The sequence below is a fragment of the Entelurus aequoreus genome, linkage group LG10, assembly GCF_033978785.1.
Source record: "Entelurus aequoreus isolate RoL-2023_Sb linkage group LG10, RoL_Eaeq_v1.1, whole genome shotgun sequence".
NCBI classification, from domain to species: Eukaryota; Metazoa; Chordata; class Actinopteri; order Syngnathiformes; family Syngnathidae; genus Entelurus; species Entelurus aequoreus.
Genome location: NC_084740.1, coordinates 21,054,495 through 21,073,681, shown reverse-complemented (window position 1 = coordinate 21,073,681; position 19,187 = coordinate 21,054,495). Strand labels below are relative to the sequence as shown.

At 39.8% G+C, this 19,187-nt stretch overlaps 1 protein-coding gene across 2 annotated transcripts in view; it reads right to left on the bottom strand.

Annotated features, from left to right (window-relative positions):
• aadac (arylacetamide deacetylase) overlaps nucleotides 1-18,963 on the bottom strand; it is a 44,221-nt gene extending 25,258 nt beyond the window's left edge. Inside the window, exon 1 of one of the 2 annotated variants that reach the window (XM_062060286.1) lies at nucleotides 18,864-18,963. Coding sequence is in view for 1 of the 2 variants with exons in the window: in XM_062060285.1 (XP_061916269.1) it covers nucleotides 399-539 (141 nt within the window). In the remaining variant the exon portion in view is untranslated. Of the gene's footprint in view, nucleotides 1-398; nucleotides 830-18,863 lie in introns of those variants that run through there. The other variant, XM_062060285.1, reaches the window with a different exon arrangement.
• Between the last annotated feature and the right edge of the window lie 224 nt (nucleotides 18,964-19,187).

Sequence of the window (19,187 nt, the reverse complement as noted above, 5' to 3'; positions counted from 1 at the left end):
CACCATTTTAGTCATATTTTTTGCACTTGAGAAACTTTTATGATTAGCTTTAGACTTTATTTTGTGTGAGATTCTCACTACTGCCACAAGTGGTGGAAAAGTGCACTGCAACCCTACGGACCACATCTGAGAAACAGATTTTTTTTTTCATATTAATAATAACTTTTGTTTCTTAGATAATCCGTCAATAAGATTAAAGTGCAAATGAAAACACAGCTTCACCATTGTAGTCATATTTTTTGCGCTTGAGAAACTTTTTTGATTAGACTTTATTTTGTGTGAGATTGTCACTACTGCCACAAGTGGTGGAAAAGTGCATTGCAACCCTACAGGTTTTGAGCTATAATTTTTTTTTTTTTTGTCCTTAAATACGTGCAAAAAGTATGCAAAATGCTTACCAAGTGGCTGAGACTTCTGAAGAAAGCGTCGGTCAACATGAGTTTCCATCTCTCCTCGATGTCCTCAGGAATGGGCTCATAAACATAATAGGCGGTGAAGGCGCAGAGAGCCGCGAAGAGAATGATGCTTCCCAGCCTCATGGTGCAGCTGCGTGGGACCCCCCCACTCGGGATTGTTTACGCACTCGCTGCAATGACTCACCAGTTGATGAATATAGTTTGTTGTTGTCTTTTTTCTCAGTCGCAGTGTCTGCACGGCGTGTTTAGTGTCCTCTGGTAGTTGTCAGCGTGCATGGTCGAGACGAGCGTCCCCTGTGCGCGCGCAGCCGCGGTCTGGAGTGGTCCGGTTTGGGAGTTGAGCGTGGGCAAAAGGACGCACACACACACACACACGGGTGGACGATCGCGAGGAAGGAAGCGTCCCAGCTTGGCGCACGACGCGGATTCCTCAGGTGCCTCGGACTGGATCAGATGCACGCTCACCGGGGGTGGGGGGAGGGCGGTCGTGGAGGGGGCGTGGACGCGCCGTGAGACTGATGCGCAAGAGCTGCAACTTGTAACCGTGATGGGGAAGTTGTGAAAAAACGGCCGTGGATTTAATCACATGGTTATTGTGCCATTCCAAAACAGGGCCGTCACTAGGATTTGACAAGTGTCCAGGTCCAAAATTGGTATTTGGCCACCTGCCTTGACTCACATATGAACTTGAAGTGCCATCCCATTCCTAACCCATAGGGTTCAATATGACCTTTTGCAGCTATTACACTTCAACTCTTCTGGGAAGGCTGTCTACAAGGTTGCCGAGTGTGTTTATAGCAATTTTCCACCATTCTTCCAAAAAATCCCATTGGTGAGGTCACACGCTGATGTTGGTGGAGAAGGCCTGGCTCTCAGTCTCCGTTCGAATTCGTCCCAAAGGTGTTCTATCGGGTTCAAGTTAGGACTCTGTGCAGGCCAGTCAAGTTCATCCACACCAGACCGTCATTCATGTCTTTATGGAACCTGCGTTGTGCCATACTTGCCAACCTTGAGACCTCCGATTCCGAGAGGTGGGGGGTGGGGGGTGGAGTGGGCGTGGTCGTTGGTGGGGTAGGGGCGGGGCGGGGGGTAGAGTTTGGGGGCGGGGGGCGTGGTTAAGAGGGGAGGAGTATATTTACAGCTAGAATTCACCAACTCGAGTATTTCATATATATTTCATATATATATACAGTATATATATATATATATATATATATATATATATATATATATATATATATATATATATATATATATACATATATATGTATGAAATACTTGACTTTCAGTGAATTCTAGCTGTATATATATATATATATATATATATATATATATTTTTTTTTTTATTTTTTTTTTATTTTTTTTTTATTATACATATAAATAAAAGAAATACTTGAAATTCAGTGTCCGGAGGCTATCCAGTAGATGGCAGTATTGTCCTGTTTAAGAGTGTCACAACATTGCTGTTTACGGCAAACGGACTGCTTTACGGTAGACGAAAACGTGACTGCTGTTGTTGTGTGTTGTTACCGCGGAGGACGTTAATGAAACTGCCTAACAATAAACCCACATAAGAAACCAAGAACTCGCCCTCGATCATTCTACAGTTATAACGTGATTGGGCAGGCACGCTGTTTATATCGTGAGAAAGCGGACGTGGAAACAGACTGTCGCCGCTGTCCCCACTCAGGTCTGCATGGAGCTGGAGGGGGCGTGGCCTCCAGCTCCGGCTGAATTCCGGGAGATTTTCGGTAGAAAATTTCTTCCGGAAGGTTTTCGGGAGAGGCGCTGAATTCCGGGAGTCTCCCGGAAAATCCGGGAGGGTTGGCAAGTATGCTTTGTGCACTGGTGCACAGTCATGTTGGAAGAGGAAGGGGCCCGCTCCAAACTGTTCCCACAAGGTTGGGAGCATGGAATTGTCCGAAATGTTTTGGTATCCTGGAGCCTTCATAGTTCCTTTCACTGGAACTAAGGGGCCAAGCCCAACTCCTGAAAAACAACCCCACACCATAATTCCTCCTCCACCAAGTTTCACACTCGGCACAAAGCAGTCCGAAATGTAGCGTTCTCCTGGCAACCTCCAAACCCAGACTGGTCCATCAGATTGCCAGATGTCGGCGACCTCTTTGCACTATGCGCTTCAGCATCCACTGACCCCTCTCTGTCAGTTTACATGGCCTACCACTTGGTGGCTGAGTTGCTGTTGTTCCCAAACGCTTCCATTTTCTAATAATAAAGCCGACAGTTGACTTTGGAATATTTAGGAGCGAGGAAATTTCACGACTGGATTTGTTGCACAAGTGGCATCCTGTGACAGTTCCACGCTGGAAATCACTGAGAGCGGCCCATTCTTTCACAAATGTTTGTAGAAACAGTCTCCATGCCTAAGTGCTTGATTTTATACACCTGTGGCCGGGCCAAGTGATTAGGACACCTGGTTCTCATCATTTGGATGGGTGGCCAAATACTTTTGGCAATATAGTGTATATATACTTTTCTTTTTTCTTTTTTTTAATTTAATTTTATAAACCTTTATTTATGATATGCAACATTTACATACAATCAAGAAATAAAAACAATCAAAACAAGTACAGAAACAGTACAAAACAGCGCCAGGGGGTTGTAAACTCAAGACTAAAATAGAATACAAAATATATATTTGTAACAAAGTGTAAAGCCATAGGCGCACATAATTTCAGTAAATAATTTACATTTGGAGCACAGCATCATAGTTATTATTTTATTATTATTATTATTTTTTAAAGGCACAAAAAACAGGTGGGGTATTGAGAAACTTACATTTATGAATATAAAACTTAGCAAATAGTATAATTAGGTTGCAAAGGTAGTTTCAGCAGTTGGGTTAAAATTGGGTTATTTTTTAACCCAACATTTTTTGGTCCAAAACGCTGCTGCATGCTCGCCTTTTAACTGGCACTAAAAAACATGAACACATTACACCCATGGTAGCATTTTAAATTTTTTAAATTTTATAGATAGTACTTTATTGATTCCTTCAGGAGATTGTTTGTTTTTAAATCTCTTAATTGATTACCGCCGCAATATGTCAGACCTTTTAAAAATGTACACCCCTACAAGGTCTCTGAGGTCAGCTGATCAATTTCTTCTTGTCGTTCTAAAGACACGCTTAAAACCCAAAGGGGATCGGGTATTTTCTGCTGTGACTCCAAAACTTTGAAAGGATATCTCTCTTGCTCTTATTAACTGTATGACTCGGCATCCACTGCACCCAAGGGGGGGGGGGGGGGGGGGGTCCCCAACATCTGCGGTCCCTTCCAAGGTTTCTCATTGTCATTCCATTAGGTTGAGTTTTTTCTTGCCCTGATGTGGGATCTGAGCCCAGGATGTCATTGTGGCTTGTGCAGCCATTTGAGACACCCGTGATTAAAGGACTACTGAAATGAAATGTTTTTATTTAAACGGGGATAGCAGATCTATTCTATGTGTCATACTTGATCATTTCGCGATATTGCCATATTTTTGCTGAAAGGATTTAATAGAGAACAACGACGATAAAGATCGCAACTTTTGGTATCTGACAAAAAAAAGCCTTGCCTTTACCGGAAGTAGCGTGACGTCGTCAGTTAAACATTTCCGCAAAGTTCCCTATTGTTTACAGTGATGGCGGCCAGAAGTGAGAGCGATTCGGACCGAGAAAGCGACAATTTCCCCATTAATTTGAGCGAGGATGAAAGATTTGTGGATGAGGAAAGTGCAAGTGAAGGACTAGTGGGGAGTGGAAGCGATTCAGATAGGGAAGATGCTGTGAGAGCCGGGTGGGAACTGATATTCAGCTGGGAATGACTACAACAGTAAATAAACACAAGACATATATATACTCTATTAGCCACAACACAACCAGGCTTATATTTAATATGCCACAAATTAATCCCGCATAACAAACACCTAGGTGTTTTTTATGCTAGCTCCTAGCTCCTAGCTCCTAACTCCCGTCCATATAACCCGCCAATACAATTCAAACACCTGCACAACACACACAATCACTCAGCCCAAAGGACCGTTCACCTAAACCAAGGTTCATAAAGCTTATATATTTACCCAAAGTTACGTACGTGACACGCACGTACGGGCAAGCGATCAAATGTTTGGAAGCGCAGCTGCGTACTCACGGTACCGCGTCTGCGTCTGTGTATCCAAATCAAAGTAATCCTGGTAAGAGTCTGTGTTGTCCCAGTTCTCTACAGGCGTCTGTGTATCGAAGTCAAAGTCCTCCTGGTAAGAGTTTCTGTTGTCCGAGTTCTTCGATCTTGACTGCATCTTTCGGGAATGTAAACAATGAAACACCGGCTGTGTTGTGTTGCTGACTTCCCTCGCAAAATACTCCGCTTCGCACCGACAACTTTCTTCTTTGCTTGCTCAGCTTCTTTCTCCATAATGCAATGAACAAATTGCAACAGATTCGCCAACACAGATGTCCAGAATCATGTGGAATTTTGCGATGAAAACTGACAACTTTAAGCTGGCCGCGGTGCTGGACTAAAATGTCCTGTCTAACTCGTGACGTCACATCCGCAGCGTCATCATACCAAGACGTTTTCAGCAGATATTTCGCGGGGAATTTAAAATTGCACTTTAGTAAACTAACCCGGCCGTATTGGCATGTGTTGCAATGTTAAGATTTCATCATTGATATATAAACTATCAGACTGCGTGGTCGGTAGTAGTGGGTTTCAGTAGGCCTTTAAGGGCTATATAAGTAAACTTTGATTGACTGATTTTATTGATTACTATTCGAACGGCTCCCTCTTTAATGAGTTTTAAATCGCGTCTTAAAACATATTTATACTCCTTGGTTTTTAAACCAGCATGAAAGTTGTCTGATTTTAGTGTATTTTCTTTTGTTTTATGTATTTATTCTATATTTAGGTACCGTATTTTCCGGACTATAAGTCGCACTTAAAATCTTTTTTTTTTTATTCTCAAAACTCGACAGTGCAAAAGTAAATATACGTGTCTTTTTAGAATACCGTATTTTTCAGACAATAAGGCGCACTTGAAAATCCTTTAATTTTCTCAAAAATCGACAGTGCGCCTTAAAGCCCGGTACGCCTAATGTAAGGAATTAGTTTGGTTGAGCTTACCCACTTCAAAGCAATTTTATTTGGTACATGGTGTATTGTTAAGTGTGACCAGTAGATGGCGGTCAAACAAAACGTGTAGGTTGCACCGTTTGATGTGCTTCAGCATAGGAGTATTATTATGGTGTGTGTATAAGGTAAGACATATTATCTGCCGTTTTGTTTCGCAATATTATGCAAAAGCAACTTTTCTTACCTTCTGGTACCTGCTGATCTTTATTTGGGATCTGCATAAGTCCTGAAAAATTGTAGTCGATAATCTTCTTCTTTTCCTCTATCTTCTTGTTATCTGACATTCATCCTCCACTGTTGCCATTTCTAATATAAAATAGTGTAAAGTTCTTACTTATATCTGTCAGTAAACTCACCATGAACGCACTAAAACATACCGGTGTAGTGAGTTTACATTATTCACCCAAGGAACTTTAGTTATTAGAGTTCCGGTCGGACGGTTTTTCACGGGACACATTTCCGGTGTTGTTGTTTCCGGATGAGGAGATGCTACTCCGTTAATGATTGAAGTAAAGTCTGAATGTCATTAGAACAGTTAGCTCCATCTTTTGACACTTCTTCTACTCCCGTCCTTGCACGCTACACCGCTACAACAAAGATGACGGGGAGAAGACGCTGTCCAAGTGGAGGCACGTAAATAAGACCGCCCACAAAATGGTGCATCCTGAAGAGACTGTCAGAAAGTGACTTGAAGATGGTGTGTAAAACATCATCTATGCAACATTTTGAGCAAAGAACCACCATTACATGTTATGTAGACCACAAGGAAGTCTTTTACATTTAGAAAAAAATAATAATAATATGACTTCTTTATAGCGCCTTATAATCCGGTGTGCCTCATACAGTATATGAAAAAATGTTTTTTTTAAATAGACCATTCATCGGCAGTGCGCCTTATAAGTGGCAAAAAAGAGTGAGAAAGTTGAGGAATGCTCATCAAAGACTTATTTGGAACATCCCACATGTGAACAGGCTAATTGGGAACAGGTGAGTGCCATGATTGGGTATAAAAGCAGCTTCCATGAAATGCTCAGTCATTCACAAACAAGGACGGGGCGAGGGTCACCACTTTGTCAACAAATGTCTGAGCAAATTGTTTAAGAACAACATTTCTCAAGCAGCTATTGCAAGGAATTTAGGGATTTCACCATCTACGCTCCGTAATATCATCAAAAGGTTCAGAGAATCTGGAGAAATCCCTGCACGTAAGCCATGATATTACGCACCTTGGATCCCTCAGGCGGTACTGCATCAAAAAGCGACATCAGTGTGTAAAGGATATCACCACATGGGCTCAGGAACACTTCAGAAAACCACTGTCAGTAACTAACCAACTCCACTGGTTTTGGGTTTTGTATATTGAGAGAGGATGATCTACCTCATGGTGTTGTACAGCGCACACAATGTCCTACACAAAGTATATTTGCAGTCAGTTGTATAATCTTCTTTTCGTTACTTAAAAAAAAATACAGGGGGCATTACCTCTGTGTCCTCAATGGTAGTTACGGCCATGTTCACAAACATGCAAGATATAAAGGAAACCAATGCATTCAAATATGTGCATCTGAGGTTGATTTTAATTTTAAAATCACTATATAATATTTTGCATGCTATAACCTTACCTTACCTTATCAAACCATCCCAAAAGGTCAGTTAAAAACCCAATTGTGTAAAAACCTAAACTTTTTTCTCATGGGAAACAATGTCAATCTAATTCAGACCTGGGCAAATTAAGGCCCGGGGGCCGCATGCGGCCCATTAAGCTTTTCAATTTGGCCCGCCGGACATTCCCAAGTCATTTATTTAGATGTTTAAGATGTAAAGTGTAGCTGCCATTAGGATGTGCAGTCATGTTTTCTAATGACCGTAAGTCTTCAACTATACTAAGTCTTTCAATGCTTGGAATCTGCATGATATACTAGTTACTATGGTCATCTAATTAGTTACTATGGTCATCTAATGAGTTACTATGGCCATCTAATTAGTTACTATGGTCATCTAATGAGTTACTATGGTCATCTAATTACTTACTATGGTCATCTAATTAGTTACTGTGGTCATCTAATTAGTTACTATGGTCATCTAATTAGTTACTATGGTCATCTAATTAGTTACTATGGTAATGTAAGTCACAGCAGCTTAGACCAGGTACCAAGCGTTTCCACAGAGTCTGAAATGTGGGTGTCAGGGACAGACGTGGAAGGAGATTTTTACAACAAAGTTCTAAAGCTTAGTGATGTATCAAATATATCAGATTGTAGGTGGGGTTTTTTTTACCCTTCGTGTTCATATTTCGCTGTTTGTTGCATTTTTGTTGATTGTAAAATATGTGGATGGAGAGGGGGCGTGACGCTCATATGTTGTCAATATTCAGTGTTTTATCCTTCATAGTTAATATTGTAAATCCCAAATTCTTTATTTTCATGTACATTCTAGGTCTCATTCAGTAAAGAAATGTAACATTCCATTCCGTTTTTTAAGTCGGTCTGTCATAACATTTTTAGCTTTCAATCAGACATTATTGTGAGGTTTTGTATTAATGTTCCTAAAAATAGATATACCAGCCCCCAGACACATTATTTTCTCTAAATGTGCCCCCCCCCCCAGTCAAAATAATTGCCCAGGCCTGATCTAATGAATCTGTTCCAGAAACCCCAAAATAATTAAGACAAAACACTTTGTATAGAGAAAGTTTAAAGTACAGTGCTTTTAAATTAATATTTTTAAAAAACAGATTATATACACTTTTGTGTGTTGATTAATCATCAATTATGATTAATCACAGTAAATTGCTTGTGTGCATTTAAATGAAATTCTTAAAAAGACAATATTTGGAAACAAACACAATCCCAGCCGGCAGAAGACATTGATAAAACGTTGATTTATCAATGATTTGTAATTGATTGACACATGTGCTTTAAAACTGACTTTGAAACAAGACCAAATGTCAATGGTCAAATCAACGTCACAACCTGACATTGAATAAACATCAAAAAGAATGTTGTTTCAACGTTAGGTTTGTGTTGTAAAATGTTGGTTGGAAAATGACCAAAATTCAATGGTCAAATCAACGTCAGAACCGGTCATTGATTAAACGTCGTCAAAAAGCATGTTGTTCCAGCGTTAGGTTTGAGTTTCTCAACGTCAGGACGTAATTCAACAAGTTGTCAACGTTGTTTTAATGTCTTGTGCCTGCTGGGATTTTATCCTCAGAATGTACACGATCATATTTTAAATGTTCAACTTGAATGCACGTTATTTATTTGTTCAAAACCTGCTAACAGTTTACCTAAAGTACCGCCGGGGTGTATTTTGAATTCAAATTTGCCAGCATGCACATCAGTCGGAGTCTCTCACTCGTCCGTGATTGTGCGCTGCCGAACATGCTCCTCTGCTCGTCAAACCAGCAGGTGACCATTCAGGTAACCATCCGTGGTCAGGGTAAAGGAGCATGTGGTCAAAATAAATAGCAAGATTAATCTGCGTTAACATTTTGTGAGCATTAATTTATAGCTATACAGAAATAAAAATGGTGTAAAATGCAAATAAATGATAACTAAAATTGATAATCAACATTTAACATCACTTTTACATTTTGTTGAAGACTCTTAATTGACGGCAATGAGAGCAAGGTATAAAGGAGAGGAGGCTATGTTTTAATTATTTCTTGAATTTAATAGCGTTTCTCACCTTAATTATCAAAGTTCTGGTGCTTATGTTAAATTCAAGAAGGTGTGGACAACGGCTGTGTGCTCACACGACTTTGTTTACATCAGTTGATACAATTACCGCGCATGCGTTAGACCAGACCTGGGCAAATTAAGGCCCGGGGGCCGCAAGCGGCCCGTTAAGCTTTTCAATCCGGCCCGCCGGATATTCCCAAATTTTTTTTTTAGATCTTTAACCTTAGCCGTTATTATTACTGCACATTATTATGTGCAGTGATGTTTCTAATGACCGTAAGTCTTGAATTATACAAAGTATTTCAATGGTTGGAATCTGCGCTTTTGCAGTATATACTAGTTACTATGGTCATCTAATTAGTTACTATGGTAATGTAAGTCACAGCAGCTCAGACGAGGCACCAAGCAGTGTGGGTGGGGAGCGTTTCCACAGAGTGTTTCCTGAGCCTGAAATGTGAGTGTCAGGGACAGACGCGGAAGGAGATTTTTACAACAAAGTTATAAAGCTTAGTGATATCTCAGATATATCAGATTTTTACCCTTCATGTTCATATTTCGCTGTGTTTGTTTAATTTTTGTTGTGTTTCGTTTGATTGTAAAATATGTCGATTGAGAGGATGTGTGATGTTTGTATGTTGTCAATATTCAGTGTTTTATCATCCGTAGTTAATATCGTAAATCCCACATTCTTTTTTTTCATGTACATTCTGGGTGTCTCATTCAGTAAAAAAATTTAAAATTCCACTCTGTTTTTTAAGGTGGTCTGTCATAACATTTTTAGCATTCAATCAGACATTGTTGTGAGGTTTCGAAAATAGATATACCGGCCCTCGGACACATTTATTTCTCTAAATTTGGCCCCCGAGTCAAAATAATTGCCCAGGCCTGCGTTAGACCAATATTTTTCAACCTTTTTTGAGCCAAAGCACATTTTTTGCATTGAAAAAATCAGCAGAAATCATTAAAAAACCAAACTCCGTTGACAGTAAAAAGTCGTTCTTGCAATTGTTGGATATGACTTTAAAGCAGACCTGGGCATTCTGCGGCCCGCGGGCCGCATCCGGCCCTTTGTGCGTCCCTGTCCGGCCCGCGTGAGGCCAATTATAAATTACAAAATACATTTTAAAAAGTATCTATGTCGAGTGTGCAATACAACGGTGCTGCTTTTGTTTTGAAAATCGTTATTTGTATTACTTCCGTGTGGACGTATGCGTGTGCGTGATTGTGAGTGAATGTGAACAGCTGCAATCACAAATTACAAAATAAAGTTGAAAAAACATCTATGTCGTGCACGCAATACAACTGTGCTGCTTTTATTTTGAAAAGTATTATTTATGGGCGTGTGTCCGTGTGTAACCTGCGAGTGAAGGTGCACATGCAGCGACAAGTGATGCACGGTTTACACCCGAGACGCTAAAAAGAGAAAAGTTGATGAAGAATGGCGTGTTTTTAACAAGACATGGACTGCAAAGCAACGTTCCCTCTAAGGTGCGCGCCTGCGCAATTGCGCACTGCTCAAGCGTCCGCTGCGCGCAGCAAATATATGCCGCGCACCAAATCAAATCCCATCTGAATTCTAAACAAAATAAACATATTTATTCTGTGTAATTTGGCAATGCAACTTTGAGTGACAGTGACAACAAGCGGCCCTAACGGTGTTCGTCAACACCGTTCAATTGAACACCGTTCAATTATTGTAACGTCTATCGAGATGCTTCGAGGACAGGAATTATATCGATCACTTTATTGAGCAAAACTGTTTATATTCGGACATAACCACACCAAAAACATGAGTAAAACAATTCTATCTCGAAAAACTAGCCATTTTCTGCCGTACAAACCAGGCCAAAACCAACTTGTCATCGGTCACCAACACGCATAGCACTAAACCACTGGTGCGTTTATGGCCACACAAAAAGTCGGACAACTCAAACACCACACAAAGTTACACTATGACTCCTCAGTCATACGTGTGCTTATTTTACTGTCATTTATTATTAATGTTAATTTATTTATATTAGTCATGGAATGCTGTTACACACACTATGTTGAAGTATTACTATTATTATTAATTAGTATTATTATTATTATTATTATTTATCTTACGGTATATATCAAAAATAATATTGAGCAAAATTTAATTGAAATATTGTCGATGTGGCCCTCCAGCAGTGCTCGGGTTGCTCATGCGGCCCCCGGTAAGAATTAATTGCCCACCCCTGCTTTAAAGCATAACCAAGCATGCATCTCTATAGCTCTTGTCTCAAAGTAGGTGTACTGTCACCACCTGTCACATCACACCCTGACTTATTTTGACTTTTTTGCTGTTTTCCTGTGTGTAGTGTTTTACTTCTTGTCTTGCGCTCCTATTTTGGTGGCTTTTTCTCTTTTTTTGGTATTTTCCTGTAGCAGTTTCATGTTTTCCTTTGAGCAATATTTCTCCCTTCTACTTTGTTTTAGCAATCAAGAATATTTCAGTTGTTTTTATCCTTCTTTGGGACATTGTTGATTGTTATGTCATGTTCGGATGTACATTGTGGACGCCTTCTTTGCTCCACAGTAAGTCTTTGCTGTCGTCCAGCATTCTGTTTTTGTTTAATTTGTAGCCAGTTCAGTTTTAGTCTTGTTCTGCATAGCCTTCCCTAAGCTTCAATGCCTTTTGTTAGGGGCACTCACCTGTTGTTTATTTTTGGTTTAAGCATTATACACCTTTTTACCTGCACACTACCTCCCGCTGTTTCCGACATCTACAAAGCAATTAGCTACCTGCTGCCACCTACTGATATGGAAGAGTATTACACGGTTACTCTGCCGAGCTCTAGACAGCACCGACACTCAATAACATCACATCATTTGCAGACTATAATTACTGGTTTGCAAAAAATATTCTTACCACAAATAGGTGAAACTAGATAATCTCCCACGGCACACCAAACTGTATCTCACGGCACACTATTGTGCCGCGGCACAGTGGTTGAAAAACACTGTCCTGTCTGTGCAACTTATGTGCAGTTTGAAAGGGGAACTGCACTTTTTAACAAATGTTGCCTATTCACAATCATAATGAAAGACATGCCAATGGATGGTTTTTTTTTTTTATGCATTCTAAATATTAAACAAATGCGATCAAAAGTTCCACCTAAAAAACATTCAAACACCTTCACTGAGGTTGTATATACATGATACAAATATAAATGTAATGCAGTAACAGGCACATTTATAATAACATTTATTATTTACGTATTTTGATCATTTTAAGCATAGGCGGCGCATTAATTTCAAAAACGCATCACAACGTTTGCTTTTTTTCCTCCCCTCATCACTGATTATTACTCACTGCAGACTTCAGGAGAGCCAACAAACATAAAACATCACTTACTATACAAGGTCTGCTGTTATTAGGATGCCGACTGCTGGGATGTTCATATATTCCCATTTAGGTGAAGAATGCCTCATAATCCTCACAAAGACATGTATTTTCGTGTCGTTCTGGCCATTTTCGGGTCCTAAATGTCTGTCAAAGTGTACCAACTTTTCGGAATACCTCCTCAGCGGCTTCTGTCCAGGTGAAATGCATGATTTATGATCTAGAATAAACTTCCTGGGAGCAAGGAAGCAGCAGACCACACGATGATGTAAACATAGGGACACACGGTAGTTATCACGACGCTGCTATAAATAGTTTGTCTGCGTCAGCACTTATAATAACAATATCACTGATACTTGGTTAATATTCAAGTCTCAAAATATAAATGTAATATTGTTGGCAGTTTTTCAATGGTTGTTCATTGGATTTTATGGGCGAAATTGTTTAGCTCCCATGGGCTCCGCTGTAAGTGGACTTTTATTTATGTTTATTTAATATTTAGAATGCATTTATGTCTTTCATAATGATTGTGAAAGACAGGCAAAATTCCATTAAAAAAAGTGCAGTTCCCCTTTAAGCTCTGGCAAACTGCCTGGTCGCTCCTTCTCTCTTAAAGGCCTACTGAAACCCACTACTACCGACCACGCAGTCTGATAGTTTATTTATCAATGATGAAATCTTAACATTGCAACACATGCCAATACGGCCGGGTTAACTTATAAAGTGCAATTTTAAATTTCCCGGGAAATATCCGGCTGAAAACGTCCCGGTATGATGACGTATGCGCGTGACGTCACGACGGCAACGGAAGTATTCGGACCCAATGTGTCACCATACAAACTGCTCTGTTTTCATCGAACAATTCCACAGTATTCTGGACATCTGTGTTGGTGAATCTTTTGCAATTTGTTTAATGGACAATGGAGACTGCAAATAAGAAAGTTGTAGGTGCGATCGTGTATTAGCGGCGGACTACAGCAACACCAACATCAGGAGGTTGTGTTGTGTTTGAGCTGGATAGAAGACGCGCTACCGTGAGTACAGCTTTGGCTTCCAAACATTTGATCGCTCGCCCGTACGTGCGTGTCGCTATGTGCGTGTCACGTACGTAACTTTGGGGAAATATATGTTTCTTGCCGACTCTGATGGCGGCCGGGGTGTCGTCGAAAGCTATAACGCCCGCCGCCGCCGCCGCTCCGTAGCTAAATTAGCTTCAATTGTTAGGCCTCGCCAAGCTGGAAATTATTAACCGTGTATTTACATGTTCATGGTTTAATAGTATTGTTTATCTTCTGTCTATCCTTCCAGTCAGGGTTTTTTTAAATTTTGTTTCTATCTGCATTTGAGCCTGATGTTATCACGTTAGCTCCGTAGCTAAGTTAGCTTCAATTGTTAAGCTTCGCCAAGCTGGAAATTATTAACCGTGTATTTACATGTTCATGGTTTAATAGTATTGTTGATCTTCTGTCTATCCTTCCAGTCAGGGTTTTTTTATCTTGTTTCTATCTGCATTTGAGCCTGATGCTATCACGGTAGCTCCGTAGCTAAAGAGCTTCAACGATGTATTGTCGTGGACATAAAAGTCACTGTGAATGTCCATTTCGCGTTCTCGACTCTCATTTTCAAGAGGATATAGTATCCGAGGTGGTTTAAAATACAAATCCGTGATCCACAATAGAAAAAGGAGAGAGTGTGGAATCTAATGAACCCTTGTACCTAAGTTACGGTCAGAGACAATGGGGAAATGTGAGGAATCCTTCCTCCTGTGACGTCAGGCTACTTCCGGTATAGGCAAGGCTTTTTTTTATCAGCGACCAAAAGTTGCGAACTTTATCGTCGTCGTTCTATACTAAATCCTTTCAGCAAAAATATGGCAATATCGCAAAATGATCAAGTATGACACATAGAATGGATATGCTATTCCCGTTGAAATAAAAAAAAATAATTTCAGTAGGCCTTTAACATTAGCTTGGAATATGAGATGGAAGCTTCTTCAGGGCAATTTGAGCGTACTGTGTGACTTTAAAGTGGCCGTCAGAAAGCAGCGCTTTCAGCGCATGTAGTGTGAAGAAATTCCATCTGTACAAGACCAAGCTCTTTACAAATTACAGAGGACAGCCGGTAAGCTTCATATTACTCTTGATAATTTGGCGAGCCTTACCGTTCATACACTAGAAACTAATGGATTCTAGGGCTCTCGTTGACTTTGATTGGACCATGAGTGTATGCTACACATTTACTTGGCACTATGGGGGTTTATTTTGGAGACATACTTAATTTAAAAAAGCACATATACTGATTTACCATCATGTGTTTAATCATACTAAATTAGTGTAAAAAAACAGACATAATTTTTGTAAAATATGTGAAAACCACTGTTTTACAATTGCTTACGTCTAGTTTTTTTCCACAAATGTGAGTATATTTCTCACATTTGAGCAAGCAATACATTATCTTCTCAAATGAAAATACAATTTAAATGAAACTTGGGTATATTTTATGTTAGTCAGTGTACAGCTTATATAGCAGTATATACAGTCGTGGTCTTGAGTTTCCAATAAATTCTCAAACTCTTATTTTTTTGTGATAGAGTGATTGGAGCACATACTTGTTGGTCACAAAAAACATTCATAAAGTTTGCTTCTTTTATGAATTATTATGAGTTTACTGAAAATGTGAGCAAATCTGCTGGGTCAAAAGTATACATACATACAAAGATAAGACCGTCTAGAGCAGTGGTGTCAAACTCATTTTAGATCGGGGGCCACATGGAGAAAAATCTACTCCCAAGTGGGCCGGACTGGTAAAATCACGGCACGATAACCTAAAAATAAAGACAACTTCAGATTGTTTTCTTTGATTTCTCTGAAAATTTACAAATCATAATGTTTTTGTTGGGTTTTTTTTACACTTACCGGTACATGTTGTGGTTAATAGTATTCTATCTTTATTTTTTTGTTATTTATATTCTTTGAATAAATTATGTGATAATGTTCATCAGTCAACTCATTGGTGTTCATTTGAAATCAATCAAGATAAAAAAATGTATATCAAAATCAAATTACAGTATGTTATTTATGTAGTTTGATCATTTTCTTTAACTGATGTACTAACATCATGTGGTTTATTTTATTTTTGTACATATGTAGCATCATCTACAAAGATACAAAGAATTGCTATTGCGACATCAAGTGGACACATTTAGAACAGCTGTTTCTTTCATTAAAAAATTCCAGGTAAATTGTTATACTTAGCAAACTCATCCCGCGGGCCGGATTAAACCTTTTTGCGGGCCTGATCCGGCCCTCGGGCCTTACGTTTGACACCCCTGGTCTAGAGGAAAGTTCTGTGGTCAGATTAAACAAAAATGGAGCTGTTTGGCCACAATACCCAGCAATATGTTTGGAGGAGAAAAGGTGAGGCCTTTAATCCCAGGAACACCAGGCCTACCATCAAGCATAGTGGTGGTAGTACTATGCTCTGGGCCTGTTTTGCTGCCAATGGAACTGGTGCTTTACAGAGAGTAAATGGGACAATGAAAAAGGAGGATTACCTCCAAATTCTTCAGGACAAGCTAAAATCATCAGCCCAGAGGTTGGGTCTTGGGCGCAGTTGGGTGTTCCAACAGGACAATGACTCCAAACACACGTCAAAAGTGGTAAAGGAATGGCTAAATCAGGCTAGAATGAAGGTTTTAGAATGGTCTTCAGAAAGTCCTGACTTAAATGTGTGGACAATGCTGAAGAAACAAGTCCATGTCAGAAAACTAACAAATTTAGCTGAACTGCACCAATTTAGTCAAGAGGAGTGGTCAAAAATTCAAACAGAAGCTTGTGGATGGCTACCAAAAGCGCCTTATTGCAGTGAAACTTGCCAAGGGACATGTAAGCAAATATTAACATTGCTGTACGTATACTTTTGACCCAGCAGATTTGCTCACATTTTTAGTAGACCCGTAATAAATTTATAAAAGAAGCAAACTTCATGAATGTTTTTTGTGACCAACAAGTATGTGCTCCAATCCCTCTATCACAAAAAAATAAGAGTTGTAGAAATGATTGGAAACCCAAAACAGCCATGACATTATGTTCTTTACAAGTGTATGTAAACTTTTGACCACGACTGTATTTATTGTCCATTATTGCTCAAATAGCTGGCGACAAAAACTGAAACGTCACAGTGAACACATCTATGTCTAAAGTGTCAATTTTTAGTGTTAGTTCCATTGTTATCTAGCACTGCCTTAATCCTCCTGGTTCTGGAATTCACCAGAGATGCATATGTCCTTACTGGAGTCCACTTCCAATCCTACTAGATGACACTGGTGGAGCGGGTGGATCACCTCCACCTTTGGCCTGCTTGAGAAGCCCCACAGGTGCTTAGTTGGGTTCTGGTCTGGAGATTAACTTGGTCACGCCATCACCTTAAGCTGCCTCAACAAGGCGCTTGTTATCTCGGAGATGTTTGAGCCCATTATGATATTGGAAAACTGCCATACGGCCCCGTTTCTGTTTCAGAATGTCACAGAACAATTTGGAACTCATGTTTTCCCCTAATTAAACCACGGCTCCCTGGTACTCATGACCCAGAACCTGATACTACCACAGCCACAGTAGGCAAGACCCAATTATCTTGCTACTCACATGTTTTGCCAGCTATTTAGAAAATAATGGATGTGTGTAGGGGAGTCTTAAAATAGTCGACTATTCGAAAATACATTTCTATGGAGTCTGATTTGTGCATCAACCTCGCAGTCGACCTGTCCTGCCTGACTGCTCCACCCTGGCAACGGTAGTGATCCTTCCACAGGGTGGCCTACGGAAACCTTGTTACAACTTTTACTTCTTCAAGTCAAGTTTGGTCGTCTTCTTGGTGCTCTGCCAGATCAGGCTGATCATTGGCCCTCACGAAACGATTCAATCTCCACTGCGTTTATTGTCTGGGTCTTTTAGCTTTTATCTTTGAGGTGGACGAAGTGAGATGTGTGTTTTGTTCTCTTCAATGGAAGACCGTATTCATTTATACGTTTTTTTTACTAACTTTCGGAAGAGTCACATTAACATCGAGTTCCTTTTTTCTACTTTCTCTAGCACTGTTAGATTTTGGCAAGAATGAGGACTCAGTTGCAGACGGGGAAAGATTGACGCAGGCTTTTGTTCTACAGTTTCTAGGAACCCTCTTCAGACAGAGTGAATAAACAAATGGCTATGAACTCTAGACTCGATACACTAGAGCAGTGGTTCTTAACCTGGGTTTGATTGAATACTAGGGGTTCGGTGAGTCGGGCTCAGAGTTTCGGCGGAGGTCAAAACACACCCGACTCATCGTGTAAATAAAAACTTATCCCTATCGGTGTAGTACGGATACGACAACAGCAGAAGTCAGACTGATTTGCAGGTGTGTAATTTGTTGTGAGTTTATGCACTGTGTTGGTTTTGTTCTTTGAACAAGGTGATGTTAATGCACGTTTCAATTTGTGCACCAGTAAAAAAACATGGTAACACTTTAGTATGGGGAACATATTCACCATTAATTAGTTGCTTATTAACATGCAAATTAGTAACATATTGGCTCTTAATTAATCATTACTAAGTACTTATTAATGCCTTATTCGGCATGGCCTTATTATAACCCTAACCCTCTAACCCTGGCCCTAACCCTCTAACCCTAACCAAATAACTCAAAATTAAGTCTTTGTTAATATGTTGCCCTAGTGTCCAAAAAACTCTAAATTAGGTCTTTGTTACTTAGAATATGCTCCCCATACTAAAGTGTTACCAAAAACATATAACTTTGTCTTGAATTTGAAAAAAAACAACATTTTATTTTTCACCAAAGAAGGGTTTGGTGAATGCGCATATGAAACTGGTGGGGTTCCGTACTTCCAACAAGGTTAAGAACCACTGCACTAGAGTAACAATCAAAAGAAATGTAGCACAGGGCGCAAATCAATAAACAGAAAATCCTTCCCGAGGGAGGAAAAATGGCAATAGCAAAATCTACACTGATCTAATAACAAAAAACAACAATCTATGATTAGCTACACCAAAAGAAAATCGCTCACGAAGAGAAGGAGACAAAAAGCTATAAACAGAACCTACACCATAAAGACCTAAGAAAACTACAAATTAAAGCACTCCAAGAGGAGGGAAAAGGGAAGCTATGAAATTAGTTGTTTTTTTTAAACTGACCAAAAACTTTAGCAAATCAAAATCACTCTTCTTCAGAGGGTACAAATACATCAAGGAATAAAGCAAGGCAATACTTAGCAACTTGGACAAGACTGTGGAAGACGGCTGGAGGTACACGGTGAGAGGATATACTCTGGCAACAAGACGGGGGAAGACGAGGACGATGTACACATGAGGGCTGAAACGAGAGGAGGATTAGACTTTCAACATAAAACAGGAAGTTCGCCAGACAACCCCAAAACAGGACTTCCCTCACCGCGGTGTGACAAGTACTGTATCCACATCTATCTGACATTACTGTCTCCTAGTGACCAGTGTATAGTACTACATATCGTCACAATCTGTTTATTTGTGGGCATCCTTATGAACTGTGCTTTAAAAAAAGTATAAAACATTTT